The sequence below is a fragment of the Nomascus leucogenys genome, chromosome 11 (assembly GCF_006542625.1).
Source record: "Nomascus leucogenys isolate Asia chromosome 11, Asia_NLE_v1, whole genome shotgun sequence".
NCBI classification, from domain to species: Eukaryota; Metazoa; Chordata; class Mammalia; order Primates; family Hylobatidae; genus Nomascus; species Nomascus leucogenys.
The window spans coordinates 102,180,648-102,195,923 of NC_044391.1; the positions used below are offsets into that span (position 1 = coordinate 102,180,648).

Below are 15,276 nucleotides of genomic sequence, written 5' to 3' on the forward strand. Positions count from 1 at the left end.
TTTATAAAATTCAATCTGCCCAAAGATATTGGGCATAGAGACTATTGCCTAATTCAGGAGCAATAGGCTATATACCTCTTCTCATTGATGGATATAGACCTTTTAAATTTTAGTTCTTTTAAATGCTTTACGGTATTTGATATGTAAATGTGATTTCTCAAAAGAAGGTGAGTAAAGTAGGTGATTATTTGTTTAATATTAACTGTTTATGTCATTTTCATGGTGAGCTTTCCAGTGTTTTAAAATTAGGTACAGTTTTCATTAGTTTAGATGTTTTGTGTGGTTTGGGCACTGCTAGGTACTAGAGATACAAAGTTGAAAGACCCATAGAGTGGAATACTTTGGTATTTGTTTTGAATTTTAAAGATGTTTTAATACTTTGATCCATTGTGGCATATGAAACTGAAATTTTTAATTAGCTAATTAATGTTTATGTAGCTGTTTTCCTCCTCAGCTATAGATTTCATTTACAAAGAAGTTGAAAAAGTTGTCTCCCTTTGGCAGGCAAAAGATGTGATTGAAGAGCATGGTCCTTCAGAAAAGGCAATAAACGGCCCAACTAGTGCTTCTGGCGATGACATTTCTAAGCTACAGCGTACTCCAGGAGAAGAAAAGATTAATACCTTAAAAGAAGAAAACACTCAAGAAGCAGCAGTCCTGAATGGTGTTTCATAAACTGAAGAAGTTCCTAGTTTACAGTTCTTTTACATTACATTTACAATAGTGCTTGTACAAGCTTGCCAAAGATAGAATATGGATCGCCAGTCTTTACATCGCACTTTCAGTTCCTCCATTTGGAATTCAAAAAGGGGAGGGATCCTGAAGAAATCATATGTTAAACATACTTTGACACCTACTGTGTTATAAAATATATCATCAGATGTGCCTTGAGAATAGTATATGTAACATTAAAAAAAAGTTGCTGGCTATAGGAAATGTTATTTTGTTTTCAAAATATGGCAGAGATGGGGGGTGGTGGGTGGGGTGGGATCCCTAACGTAATATTCTTTATGAAAGCATTAGCTGCTTTTGTTACATTTTTAATATGCAACCACTTCTTCACCTGAGGAAAACTAGAATGAAATGCAGTCTAAAATATTTTGCACTGAATTGTAATTTCTTCATTAGTTTAGTCTGGAAACTGGTCTGTTTTAATGTGTTTTTTAAATGCTGTATGTAGAGGAAAATCTGCAGACCACTGGAATACATTTGTTAAACTCTCATCTGCAGGGACACTGGGCGATACTTGGCAGTGACTGTTCTACCTTGAGGCTTTGTTTGGTTTATTTATTAAAGTGTACAGTATTTAAAAATCAAACATAGCTTTAGTTAAAACACTAAGCTGAATTAGTCATGTCCATTCAGACATAACCTGAACTACTGAAAAGATCAATTTCCAGAAGGTTTATTCTGTATAAACTACATGTTAGTCTTCAGTAGAGTATCTTTTTTTTCCCTTTTTTTTTTTTTTTTTAATTTCGGTTGTTTGATGTGCAATATGTTTTTGTATGCAGGTAGTAAATAAACTTTGATCTTCCATTTGCTGAATTTTTTTAACTTTCTACTTTTTACACCAATTGTTGCAAAATAGTTGGAGCTATTAATAGGCTTAGGATAGTATACTTTGCTTTTTAAAAAGCATTTATACTTGCTCATAAATAGCATTAAAATGTCAGTTGGCCACTTAATCATTTTGTAATGAATCCTCTGAAATCTTAACACAAGTTTAGGCTGTTAGATGCATAGGTAATTAATAATACATGTGATAATTAGCAAAAAAACCTAATAAAATTCTAATCAAAGGCAACTTTGGAAGACAATGGGGGATAGAAGATATGACAAGCAATTTTTAAATGATAGGCCAATGATTTGCTTCTTGATTCTCAGCTTATTTTGAAGGCTCTCATACCAGTGACCAAAAATCAGTTATTAAACTTTATGTATGTGTTTTAGCCAGAGCTTAATTTTTATGAAGATAAAGACATGAAGTTTAACAATGGTACAACAGTTAGTACAGCTCACTGTAAGGTCAAGTAATTGTTAGACATAGGGGAAGACTTTGTTCCACAATATTATATGGACCACTGAACAAGAATGACAGCCCTTTGTATTATTTGGCATATGCAAAGTGTTTTTTGTGTGCATAGTTTGTGTTAATTTTTTATGTGCATAAAAATGTGATTTTAATTTATATGCTCTGAAGGATAATTCAGGGTATAGTTAAAAATGTAAAATTTGCCAGCTCAGTATATATAACCCTAGCCCTCAAATTATTCTGATTAAGGTTAAAATTTGCTGGTATTAATTGCTTTTTCCTGAGGCCTTCTAATTGGTTCTTGGTAACAGAATTTTAAAGTAAGGTGTGAGTAGTGCAACTCCTGTCCTTTATATATAAAAGGTATCAAGTAATTTCATGTCCTGATATTTTAAAAAATTACCCACAAATGTGGTTTTTTAAATCGATCAAAGCTAGAAACAGGTTAAATTGTCTTAGTTCTCTTACATAATTGGGTTAAAAATTATAAGGTATTAGAAGAATTTTAATTGCCACATTGGTAAATATGGTAAAGAAAATGATTTTTCATTTTCTCCCACGTAGAATAGTCAGATACACTAAACATCCCTTTTCCATAAAGATTGTTTCAATGGGAATGGAAGAAACGTGAGTATAGCTGAACCAGTTCTTCATTCTAGCAATAACCATACTAAGTTCATTACTTTACAAATGACTAAACCCAATGTCTTGTCCTTTAAAAAATATAGGTAGTGCAGAATTGTGATAAATACGCAGTTTTTTTAAAGAGAGCCCACTCCCCAAAGGGTAGCCATTAATTCAGGTAGCCTTCTAAATGTATTTGAGAGGGGTCCGTCTTTTTGGCTGCTCTCCTAGTTAGATGAGATGTTGCTATGGGAAGAACTTGCCAGTATACACTAAACAGACACTTAAGCAAAAGATGTATTCTGGAGCCTGGTGCGGTAGCTTATGTCTTTGGTTCTAGCTACTCAGGAGCCTGAGGTGGGAGCATCATTTGAACTCAGTTCTGGGCCAGTGAGACCCTCTTTAAAGAGAAGGAAAAAAGGTATTCTGGAAGATCTTGTGCAGTTTCAACAATGTTTCACAATATATATGTGAATTCATATATGACACCTGAACGGAATCATGAAGTAACAGCTGAGATTATATGGTGGCAAAAATGACCTGCTTTTCCTGAAGCTTTGGGAGGCCTAGGATTCTTGCTTTAGGCATCACCTTTGTTAAGCCTTAAAGGGGGCTACAACTTGTGCAAAATGGTGTCTCAACACTTCAGACATAATTGGCAAAAGTGTAATAGGAATACACAAATCTTTATTTTGAAATAATCTTGTATTTTAATGTGGAATTAGAAGCAGCACATCAAACTGGTGAGTTCATAGAAACTTACCTGAGATGATGCTGGGTTCCATTGCTGTTGTGCTAAGTCACGTATTTTTGTAGCTGCTGTTGGCTGTGTCTAGAGTTTTGTAACCTAAGGAGGGTCTTATAAAAGTTGGTATGTTAACTAAATCTTGGATTGGGAAACAGCACCATTTGTATCCTCTGCAAACAGATTTACACTTTTGAGGCTCAAACCAACTAGTCTTCTCATAGGCTGTTGCCTAAGGACAGATAAAAATGGAAAACAGGCTATGTCCAGGGACAGATGATTGGTGGTTAAGAATGGCAGCAAAGGAATATTACACCTGGATTTTCCTCTGTAAGGTTTCAAGGAACTTGGATTTGAACTGTCAATCTACTGTTTTGACAAAAAATCCCAAAGAAAAGGATGTTTGTTATTGTCTCAGTCTTCCTGTCTTTGCTACGTGATTTGGATCCCTTACGCTTTTTCATAAGAATATCTGTCTGCTATAGTGAATTTGCCAGCCCCCCTTTTTTTTTTTTAATTTTAGTTCTTTATTAGAACGTGTACTTGAATGGACTGTAGCTGCTCATAACCCATGTTAATCTCTGATAGTATTTGGGTTTTATTTCAGGAGCTTTTGCAATAAAGCAGTAACTGCAATCTGCTGAAGTCAGACTGTTAGCAAGTGGTGTTAACTTAAAACTGATTTAAGTCCATTACATTGAACAGTAGGAAATTACCACTTTTGTAAGGGTCAAAAGTGATCAACTATTAACAATTTCTTATGGTTCAATCTAATTACAAATCTTTAAAAAGTTTATCAGTATATCATTTCAGATTCATCTGTATCTTCTGTACTATTATTTCCAGTACTGAGGTAAGGTACACAAAAATTCCCCTGGAAAAACTATAGTTTTGTAAGATGATTTCCCACAGTCCATTTGCTTATTTCTTCCTCTGATAATTCAAAAAGATGCTTTAGGTAATGGGACAGAATTAGAAAACGCTATTTTAGCTCTATTAACTTTTTCTCTATGGTTTCAATTTTATCCAACCAGAGAGGGCTGGACTAGTTGATATCTTTAAGGCCCTTCCAATAGTAATTTGAGTCTAGTCACATGTCAGACCCTGGGCAACATCTAACCAAATGCCCAAGTATTCTCATAAGGAGTATGCCAAATTTAAGTGGTGTTTGTTTTACATATGTATCCATCCCAGACATGTTTCCACTGTGCTGAATGCAATCTATAAGATATTCCGAACAAGGACAAAGTAATTTTTCACAAGTTTTACAGCCCCACTATTAGGTATGCTACTTATTAGCTTCTTGAACTTCTTTGTATTTCAGTGATGAGGATGTTCTTTTTTTGGCGGGGAAGTTTACCCCTTTGTACCTTCTTAATTGGATTAACTGTAAAATGTATGTACTAATTTTCTAGTTTTAGAGACCATTTTCATTAAAAATATTTTCCAATAGTTTTTCTAGATAAACAATTTATACTTAATTGTTGCTTACATTTCAACCTCTAGGCTTTTTCAGCTAATTTGGCTGTCTTCAGGTTGTAAAGAAAAATGTAAACATATTCGAAATTTCATTAACTGAAACTGCTGTAAGGTGTTAGCAAATGTTAACCATAACAGATTATCCCATATCATTGGACTGTTCTATTATTGGGTCAGGAATAATAGGTGACACAGGATAGAAGCTCTTCCTATATATATCTTGTTGCTAAGGCAGTAGTTGGCTCTAAGCTGATAAACAGCACACTGTACAGCAGTCCAAAAACTAAAACCAGAGCTTAGGTCATTCAAGTTAACTGGTACTCAAGGTTACTCATTCCAGGATACTTTACATGACCAAAAACCTAGGAGAGCATTCTACATTGTAATTTTTTTTACTTTGTTTACATAAAATTTACAGGGTTTTTTCTTTTTTTAAGCTTAGTCTGTTCTTTGACATTGTTGATTCATGTTCTAAATTTTCATCAGATTTAACATGTTTGGAGGATCATGTGCACTCAATGTGAACCTACTACAAGCTTCCGAACTGCAAAACAACTTTTTAGGTCGCTGTCAACAGAAAGATGCCTTATACAATTTCTCATGATTGAAACAGAACTCTGCATTCTAACCTAAAACCCCACTAACCCTTTAAATGAAGCATTATGCCTGCATAAAATTTTATTTTTAGACATTTCTGATATTAGGTTTTCTTTATGGGAGGGCATACATATTCAGTATACTGAATTTATACAGCTTTCAATGTGGCAATATATTAAGCTAGTTCCCTAATTTTTCTCTGTTCTCATTGGCTTTCCATTTATTTAAATGTTTCCATAAGTACTCTCATCATTTGGAAAATACTTGATGGCAGGAGAACTTGCTTAAAAACTAAAGGTGGAGAAAGAGTTAACTTCCAGGACAACCCATTATAGCTCACTTCTTACCAACAAAGCAGTTTTCATACAGCACCTTAGGACTCATTTCTAATAATGTCAGCCCAGATGGCCAGTAAAGGCAAGGGAAGAGGCTGACTCACAAAAATCTCTGATATTGAGGTCTAATATGAAGGCTATAGATAGGAATTCCCCACAAACTTCTAATGAGGACTAATATGAACAGCGAATTGGAGAGGACACCCAGGACCTAATTCTAGTTTCACTAGCCCTGGGACCTTAGGAAAAAGACCATTTGCCCTGGACTTTTGTTTCCCAAGCCATAAAATGTGGAGGAATCCTCACAATTTCAGGTTGGTCACGTATCTTTCCCTTTTACAGAGAAAGCTGAAGTCTCAAGGCTCAGATTTACCTGGCTTCTGTTTACTTGGCTTCTGCAGAAGTTTAACTGGCAACCTACCTCTCATTCCCTAAGTGTGTTTAATCATGCCGCCTTCTTTAAAATGTATCTGGAAGCACCAATGAGTAAAGACAAAGGCCCCAAGCTAGATCTGTAGAGATAAGTACTAGACTCACATCTCAGTACCATCAAGGAAAACATGCTTAGGTTATCAGAACTGTAAAGGCCATAATACAAAAAGTTAAGAGAATGGAACTCAGGATCTGAGAAAGATCAGCCATCCTCAGCATGTTGCCTTGGGTGCTTAACCTTACTAAACTTCCATTTCCTCACATGTAAAATGTACATCATAACTAGTTTACTGAGATACGGGAAGAATACTTAGCACAGTGCTAGTACACTGTAAGTACTCAAATGTTACAGATGAAGTATTTTGTAAGAAAATACCAGTAAAAGATAAAAGTTTTTTTATGGATCGTATTTGTATCAATCACCTACCATGATCTAGAGCCCTCACATGGATGACATTTAAATGTTCAGTTTGCCTAATAGCCTTCAATGCAACATGGATTCTTCTACTTAAAAAAGGTAAGCCTGGAGAAAATAAAACTGATTACTATGCAAGAAAAAAATGTGCTCTGCTGTGCTCCTTGGTATTATTTTTAAGTGGTTTCCATTGTGTTAACACCTGTCTTAAAACGGGTATGTTGTCTGCACTGAACACTCAAAAGTATTTATACCTATTAAGTTAAATTTCCCTTTTTAGAGTTAATGCTTCATTGCCTGTCGGCATATTATCACTATCTGTCTTTGAAAAATTTGCTTTTAAGTCTCAACTATTTCTTCATAAAGCTCTTGTTCAGAGAAACATTTTTTGATTTGTCCAATGGACTGAAATAAAAGGTTAGTAAACCAAAATACAGTTGATCCTCATTATTAGTAGAATTTCTTATTTGTGAATTTGCCTACTCACTAAAATTTATTTGTAACTCCGAAATCAACATCCTTTTCTGGTCATTTGTGAGTATTTGCAGAATGACAAAAAATTTAAACCACTTTATGTGCACAAGGCAATGCTCTATCTTGTTTAAGCTCTCACACCATAAACAGGTATCCTTTTTGTGGTCTATTTAGTGCCAAGTTTCATGTTTGTGCTTTTTGTTGGTGATTTTGCTGTTTCAAGATGGTTCCTAAGAGTAGTAGTGAAGCGTGCTACCAAGTGTCCTTAAATGCAAAGAAGGCCGTGATGTGCCAAGCATGAGTTATAGTGCTGTTGGCTGTTAATTCAAAGTTAATGAAATACTAAAGAATGTTTTCAAGCAGAAACAGGTTGATCAAGGTTATATACTGACTGGCAGATAATATTGTGACCAAAGCGTCACAGAATCTGTATTTCTCTTAGGAACTTGTTCCTTATTTGCCAATTCAGTGTTCATAGCCACCTTAAAGAACAGAATTACCACAAACAAGAACCAGCTGTACCTTCATGTCTCCTTGTCCCTGGAAATAATTTATCCTGCATAAAAGTCTTAGCAGCCAGTGTTTCATCATACAATAAATCATAACAGACTCCATCAGATTTTAAACAAGGGTATAGGATAGAAAACACAAAGAGCAGATATACCTTTACTTTATACGGCAGGTAAATGTTACCTCCACTATTTTTTTTAACCTCAAAAGTCCTTGTATCCTCCAATAATTAAGAACCTTATGATGATTTAAGGAAGTTTAGATGGTAGGTAGTATAATTTATCATCTTAGAGCTACACATAAGAAATACTCCTGCTGGGAAATACATACTAGTTTATATCAGATGTTTTATTTTACAGGTCCTCTGGTTAAGATCCTTATATATTTTATGTTAGACGAACAGTAAGTAATTTGCCTTTAAACATCATTTAAATTTATTAGTGTATAAATTTTAGAGTCCAAATTAAATATGTTGATATTCAGAACATTTCAGTTTTGCTAACAGTGTTTAAGCTTAATCATAACAATTGCAGAAGTTTGATTTATGTCAAGAAATAGCCAACTGATGGAATAATTTATAAATGGTCAGTACCTTTAAGGGGCTAGCTGAATACAATGTAAATACTCATGCCTGTAATCCCAGTACTTTGGGAGGCTGAGGCGGGAGGACTGCTTAAACCCAGGAGGTTGAGGCTGCAATGAACTGTGATTGTACCAGACCTGTACTCTGAAATCTTTATCATACTATTTTTAATGCATGAAATAAAAGAGAGCAAGGACTGTCATCTTTACTTTGCCTTGAAAAGTAGACATAGGTCCCAAATTATCTGCTAAATGAGTAATGAACAATGTTTCTATTCAGATGGTGTGTGCTTGCCCATAATATGCAAATATTCTAAACTATAATCTGATTTAAAATCCCCAAATTTAAACAAGAAAATTATACCAAGGCTTTGAGATTTAGCTTGTGCTAAATCATTTTTTAAAATTGTAGCTCTGAGGCATTTTATTATAAAAACTTAGTACTCATATACATAAACTAATATGAACTAAAATTCATCATACATTTACTTCATTTTTTAGCTTGACCTTCTAGTAAATCTTTAGCTTCATTGATTTTGGCTGCTATATAAGGAGATCCTCCTATAGGAAGAAAGAAAAAAGAACAGTTACAATATGGATTCTCAATTTCTGCTTGGTAAAAAGCTACTCTTGTTTCAAGGACTCCAGTGCTTATCTAAGGGAGATTTAGCAGAAATGGTGTTTTTAATTTTTAAAAAATAATCCTGACACTGCAACTGGATGACCAGATATATTGTGACCAATGAGAAATGAATTAATTTATGTGGAAGAGATTTCTACAAAAATAACACCTTTTTAGAAAGCTTAAACTGATAGAAATAGGATTTCTATCATATATATTAGATACATATGTATATACCTTTGAACTGGTGTTAGCCTATTCATGATGATTACAGGTCATAAATGAACATCAATTATACCATGTCATTTTAATACCATGATATTCTCAGAGGCTTCTGAGCTATTTACTGGAAAGATCCCAGTTTGCTTTACATCCTTTTTCTGTCCAGTTTTTCTTTTCCTATTATCTACTGTCCCTTCACAATGTCATCTACAGCTGCTTTCCTACGAATCTGCTGGAGGAGTGATTCTCAAAGTATGGTCCTAAGACCAGCAAGAAATAACAGGAAATTTAGTATAAATGCATATTTATGGGGCTCCACTGCCGACCTACTGAATCAGAAGCCCTCCATATAATACAAGCTGAATTTCATAAAAGATACTGTGAAGTAGATATCAATTATAACCCTGTTTAAACTGTCAAAACCCTTTTAATGAAAGCCCTCTCCTGTATAAGTAAAAGGATACAAATACTAGAACATGAATTCTGTGGTCTATTTTTTGGTATTCAAAGAAATTCTTGCTTTCCTTCAACACAGCCAAGGCTGCATAGAAGTGTATCAGAAACGAATAAATAAATCCCGTAAGTTTCTATCTAGGTAATCTCCGTTTCAAGGTATCTAAAATGGATAAGGAAAAATTACATTTTAGTTTTATGAAATTTAACGTTTTAATTATAACAAATGTAGGCCAGAAAAACCCACAAAACATAGTAAAAGTAGCACTTACATCTGCTCATTCTGTAAGTAAAGTTTTCACTGTTTCTTTTAAGATACCAAAAATTTATGGCTCCAGCCTAGGAGACAGGACTTACACACAGATTTAAGTGTTTCCCTTCTAATAGCCGGGAATTTGAGATAAAATTATCCCATTAATAACAATTAGTCACACCAACAACATCAACGAGAATTTAATGACTACTTACCTTTGTCAGGATGATTTAAAAGCATAATTCGTCGATGAGCATCTCTTATTTTCCCTTTATTGGCAGTAGGGCTAATTAAAAAAAGAAATGGTATTTACTTCATCCTACTTCTGCATCACATCAAAAAACTGTACATAAAGGCCAATTAAAGACATTGTGAAACTAGTAAATTAACACAATAGTATGAAAAGCTGTTTAGAAACCTCAACACACCCAATGCGTATCCTAAATTGGGAAACTAAACTCCTTAGAAAAGGCACTCTCAAAAATGTGTTCAACTTGTAATACTCATTACAACAGTCCTTTTATTGATAAGAAAAGCATGTTTAAGGATTTGAAAATGAAGAAGGCAGAGTTTTTGTTTTTTTTTTTTTGAGACAGAGTCTCTGTCACCTAGGCTGGAGTGCAGTGGCTTGATCTTAGTTCACTGCAACCTCGGCCTCCCGGGTTCAAGCGATTCTCCTGCCTCAGCCTTCCAAGTAGCTGGGATTACAGGTGTGTGCCATTACACGTGGCTAATTTTTGTATTTTTAGTAGAGATGGGGTTTCACCATGTTTGCCAGGCTGGTCTTGAACTCCTGACCTCAAGTAATTCACCGGCCTTGGCCTCCCAAAGTGCTGGGATTACAGACGTGAGTCACCGTGCCTGGCTGAAGGCAGAATTTCACCACAAAAAAAATGTCAGTTACAGAGAACAACACTGAACACTGATAATCTGCTGAGGAGTCTATCTTTCAATAAATGAAAAAGTGCCTGTGTTTTAGCAAACACTCTAGGAAAAAAGAAAAAGTGCTTAAGTGCTCGTGTGCCTTCTCATTTGAAGGACTGTTTACATCTTAAAAATAACATGAAGGAACAGTACAGTTTCATTGATTAGAATTGGTAATATCAATCTTCCTAGGACAAAATCCCCCATGACCCTCTCCTATTAAAGGAGAGAAGGTCTTATATTTCCTCATGGCTCTAGAGTGGTAGAAAAATGCTAAAAAATATTAGAGATTATTTTACCTTACACCTAGTATTAATGCTGCTTCCCGTTTTGTCATTTTGGGTTCAAACCCACCTCTATAATAGCCACCACTGAAGGCCTGAAAGAAGAAATGCATTTGTAAAGAAAGGTTAATAAAATAAAGTCGCTTTAAAAAAGAAGTCTGGAAATATTCACATAACTAAGAAAAACTAAGACATTTCAGAGGACTTTAAGTTCAATTCCCGAGGTATTTTAGCTAAAGGTAAATAAAGTTTATAAATAAGTAGCAACAAGTAGTATTTTAATGATCATTAAACAGATTCATTTTTTTCCAGCCAATATGAACTATCTTAGAAATATAAGACAAAATAACAGTGTCTGAAAGCCAGGTCTTCCAGGAGTAAAGGAAAGATCGTTCCAAATTAGCCATATTGTAGATAAAAATCTGCAAGAAGTGGCTCAAGAACACGATCTGGAAGTCTTTTGATACAAGAGGTTCAAGGGTATTTTAAACAAGACTTTAAGATACATATACAGAAAATACCACTATTAGGTCCTCTGACCTTGCCATGTCAGAAATCATATTGGTAAAGCCTACAATCACCTATTCTGTTACACTTAATCACAACATAAATATTCAACAGGTGATCACAGCCAAATCTATTCTTAACTGTGACCACAGAGGGTATGACCATAACATCAAGCCAAACCCTATAGCCTAATTAACTAGAGTGCTACCTATGTATGATGTCTGGGAGTGCCAAGGCCACATGGTAAGATCGGATCACTTTAGAATCATATACCTCTGTGTGTGCGATGCAGAGCAGATGAAGGAAAACAAGAATATGTACAGATGATGCTGAAGGTGATGGTATGTGAAAAAGTGATTATTTCACAAGAAACCTGGGTCTAGTGGGGTACTAGAATTATCAAAACCCCATCCAACTCTTTCACATATAATATCTGTTGTTTCAGGGTAGCACCATTACAAAGTTCAGAACTTCTATACTTTCCTTGCGGCAAGCAGGAGAATGGGTCCAAAGCAATCACTTAGAACTTCATGGATATTTGGAAATTTACCCTTCCTTAAGTGTGGCTCTAGGTTTCAAATAGAAGCAGCAAAGAATTAGCAAAAGTGTTCAATAAGTCTTACAGATTTTGGTAGGCTTTGAAAAACTTGTTTTACTTGAGGCTCCATAAGCTTCATGGCTTGCAAAACGTAACGGCCTAAAACCAAAAGCAATAGAATAAGTACACTAACTCTCCAATCTCCCCGACTTCACTTCCACCCCCAAACCATAAACAAACCTGCAAATCCTGCAGCAGCAATGGTCAGTCCAACTGCTACCACTGTACTGGCCTGGTAAGGGGGAGAAGAGTAAATATTTACTTCTCTAATTCCCACCCTTTCTCATTTTGCCCGTTCTTCCATCCCCAACTCATTACAAACTGCATTTTAATAGGAGAAACAACTTTTTTTTTTTTTTTTTTAAGAGGCGGAGTCTTGCTATGTTGCTTAGGCTGGTCTTTAACTCCTGGCCTCAAGCAATCCTCCCACCTTGGCCTCCCAAAGTGCTAAGATTATAGGCATAAGCCACCATGCCTGGCCGAGAAACAACTTTTAAGGCGGAAATATTCTTTCCAGTAATCTTTAAAACTACTGCATCTGTTATACTGAATGCATTAAAGTTACAGGATTCATTACTATGGGAAAAGGGGCAAGTTCGACTTGCTTATTTATCTCTACAATAGTGAAAAAGATGATTCCCTCCCTTGGAAAACTTCTTTCATCACCGGACAAATTAGGTCACATTAAAGTTCAATCAAAAGTAGTGTAAATAGGCCGGGCGCGGTGGCTCACGCCTGTAATCCCAGCATTTTGGGAGGCGAGGCGGGCAGATCACTAGGTCGGGAGATCGAGACCATCCTGGCTAACAGGGTGAAACCCCCGTCTCTACTAAAAATACAAAAAAAAATTAGCCGGGCGTGGTGGCGGGCGCCTGTAATCCCAGCTACTTGGGAGGCTGAGGCAGGAGAATGGCGAACCCGGGAGGCGGAGCTTTTAGTGAGCCAAGATCGTGCCACTGCACTCTAGCCTGGGAGACAGAGCAAGACCCCGTCTCAAAAAAAAAAAAAAGTGGAAATAAGGTTTCTGCTAGAGAACGAAAAACTGTTTACAGACGGCTCCTGTAAAATTCTAACAACGCATTTTCGAGGCTAAAAGTGGGCTAAACTAGGAGACTAATACCTTTGGCACTGCCCTGTCGTTTCCTAACAAGACAGGCCCAGATATGCTCAGGAAGCATGGAGGAGACATCTGTCAGCAAAAGCCAAAGAGAAGGATACAGCAAAGTGGAGCCAGTGCTGTGAAGATGTGTTAGGGCAAGGGCACTTATAATCAAATACGTTTCCACTAATCTCCGAGTCCATGATAGCCTCTGACCTTACAGGAGTTCCAGGCAAGCAACACCTGCAGAGCCCGTGCGGACAAGACTGGAGAACCGTGCAAAAAGACGATGTAAAAACACAAAGACCCAAGAGCAGCGAGCCAACAGGGTTGTGTCCTGGTGAGTGTGACTCCCCAAAAACCGAAACCTCCCGCCCAGAGTCGCACTAAGGGGCACAACTTCAACTCCACACCTCCGAGGCCGGGAGCTGAGGTTGAGGCCTGGGCCGGAGGTCGCCAAGAAGACCGGAAGGCCGCACTCACCATGGCTCCGGCTGGGCTCCCTTGCTTCCACCGGGAGCACGGCTCATCCCAGCTCAGAGGGCGCGGCCAACACCTGCACGCCTTTACCAAAGAGCGACGCAACTCCCAACCTCAAGCACAAACCACCCAAGCACAGGCGCCCTACGCAACACGGCAGGAGCAGCCGCAAACTAGGCCGTAAAACTGTCGTAAAAGGGGACGCGGAGGAGAAGAAAAGTCGCTCCAGCAGGGGACAGAGCGGAGAAAGCGACTTCGGGTTGGTTGAAGGGTGGGCGGATCTCTATATTTCTAGGTGTAGGGGTGGGGCTTCTCTGTGTTTTCTGTCCTTTGCTCCTGGGCGGTGGGTATTTGGGAATTCTTGCAGGGAAGGGCATGGGCAGCCTTACTGAGAACGATTTTTTTTCCCCTACATCTTAGCACCTCGTTTTGCCTTTATTTTATGTTAATAATTGTCAGGGGTAATGAATATAGTTAAACATGCTGTGACAGATTTCCACCACGAACCCAAACAAATATGTTGTAACCCAGTGTAGGAAACGAGATGCCCAGAAAAAGAAATGAAACCAACCACACTGTGTTTCAGGGGTTGCTCGGTAGCATTTTTTTTTTTTTTTTTTTTTGAGACGGAGTCTCGCTCTGTCGCCCAGGCTGGAGCGCAGTGGCGCAATCTCTGCTCACTGCAAGCTCCGCCTCCCGGGTTCGCGCCATTCTCCTGCCTCAGCCTCTCCGAGTAGCTGGGACTACAGGCGCCCGCCACCACGCCCGGCTAATTTTTTGTATTTTTAGTAGAGACGGGGTTTCACCGTGGTCTCGATCTCCTGACCTCGTGATCCGCCCGCCTCGGCCTCCCAAAGTGCTGGGATTACAAGCGTGAGCCACCGCGCCCGGCCCTCGGTAGCATTTTTTAATGTAAAAGAACTTCATTTAAGGATGTGACTTGACAAGACTTTGTGAATGTTTGGGTTTTCGTTTTGTAGAATGGGATTAAAGACAGTTCATATTCTGAACATGGAATGTCAAGATCCTACAACTGAAAAGGGCTATTTAAAAGTTTTCCTCCTCACCCAAAATAAAAAGTAGGGCTGGATTTTGCCTTTACGTGGACATAGTTTCATACATCCCTACATAAATGCTTGAGAAGAGAAAAATAATGGAGACAATAATGGAATTTTACAATGCAATGTTTGCATGATCAAAATAAGTTTGGAGTTACTTCCCACTCAGAATTTACAGTGTTAAATATCCGTTTACATTGCAATGCAGTTCTGCTTTGATGAGTTGGTTAGTTATTAAACAAATATGCAAAATTTTAGGGTTTGTTTTCCTCATCTATAAAAACAGTTTGCATTTGATAATCCAAGAGCTCTTCTAGCTCTAAGGTTTTTGTGATGTAATTTATTGTCAACACATGATTTAAGGTGACATCCAGCACTAAGACACTACCATTAAGTTTATAACTTCCTCTTCTGCCTCTCTTTTATCTAGTTTTTACCCAACAATTACAAAATAAATAATCAAGTGAGGCATAAGACCTTGGGACCAAATTGGCATCAACAAGCTAGAATGCTATCTGGAAAAATTTATTATGCATATTTTTGGTATG

The 15,276-nt window shown here is 37.1% G+C and overlaps 2 protein-coding genes across 12 annotated transcripts in view; one reads left to right on the forward strand and one right to left on the reverse strand.

Moving 5' to 3' along the window:
* The window catches only part of FXR1 (FMR1 autosomal homolog 1), a 67,714-nt gene extending 63,665 nt beyond the window's left edge, over positions 1–4,049 (forward strand). For 3 of the 8 annotated variants that reach the window (XM_030822858.1, XM_030822861.1, XM_030822862.1), the window contains one exon: positions 505–4,046. In XM_030822858.1, coding sequence (XP_030678718.1) covers positions 505–675 — 171 coding nt within the window. In that variant the 3' untranslated portion in view covers positions 676–4,046. Of the gene's footprint in view, positions 1–504 lie in introns of all 8 variants that reach the window. The other 5 variants (XM_030822857.1, XM_030822864.1, XM_030822860.1 and 2 more) reach the window with 3 other exon arrangements.
* The window catches only part of DNAJC19 (DnaJ heat shock protein family (Hsp40) member C19), a 53,045-nt gene extending 39,182 nt beyond the window's left edge, over positions 1–13,863 (reverse strand). For 3 of the 4 annotated variants that reach the window (XR_004032351.1, XR_004032350.1, XM_030822865.1), the window contains exons 1-6: positions 13,674–13,863; positions 12,272–12,323; positions 12,117–12,190; positions 11,002–11,081; positions 9,994–10,064; positions 8,712–8,789 (exon numbers count right to left, since the gene is read on the reverse strand). Coding sequence is in view for 2 of the 4 variants with exons in the window: in XM_030822865.1 (XP_030678725.1) it covers positions 8,719–8,789; positions 9,994–10,064; positions 11,002–11,081; positions 12,117–12,190; positions 12,272–12,323; positions 13,674–13,676 (351 nt within the window). In the remaining 2 variants the exon portion in view is untranslated. Of the gene's footprint in view, positions 1–5,598; positions 8,790–9,993; positions 10,065–11,001; positions 11,082–12,116; positions 12,191–12,271; positions 12,324–13,673 lie in introns of those variants that run through there. The other variant, XM_003256519.4, reaches the window with a different exon arrangement.
* Positions 13,864–15,276: the final 1,413 nt, after the last annotated feature.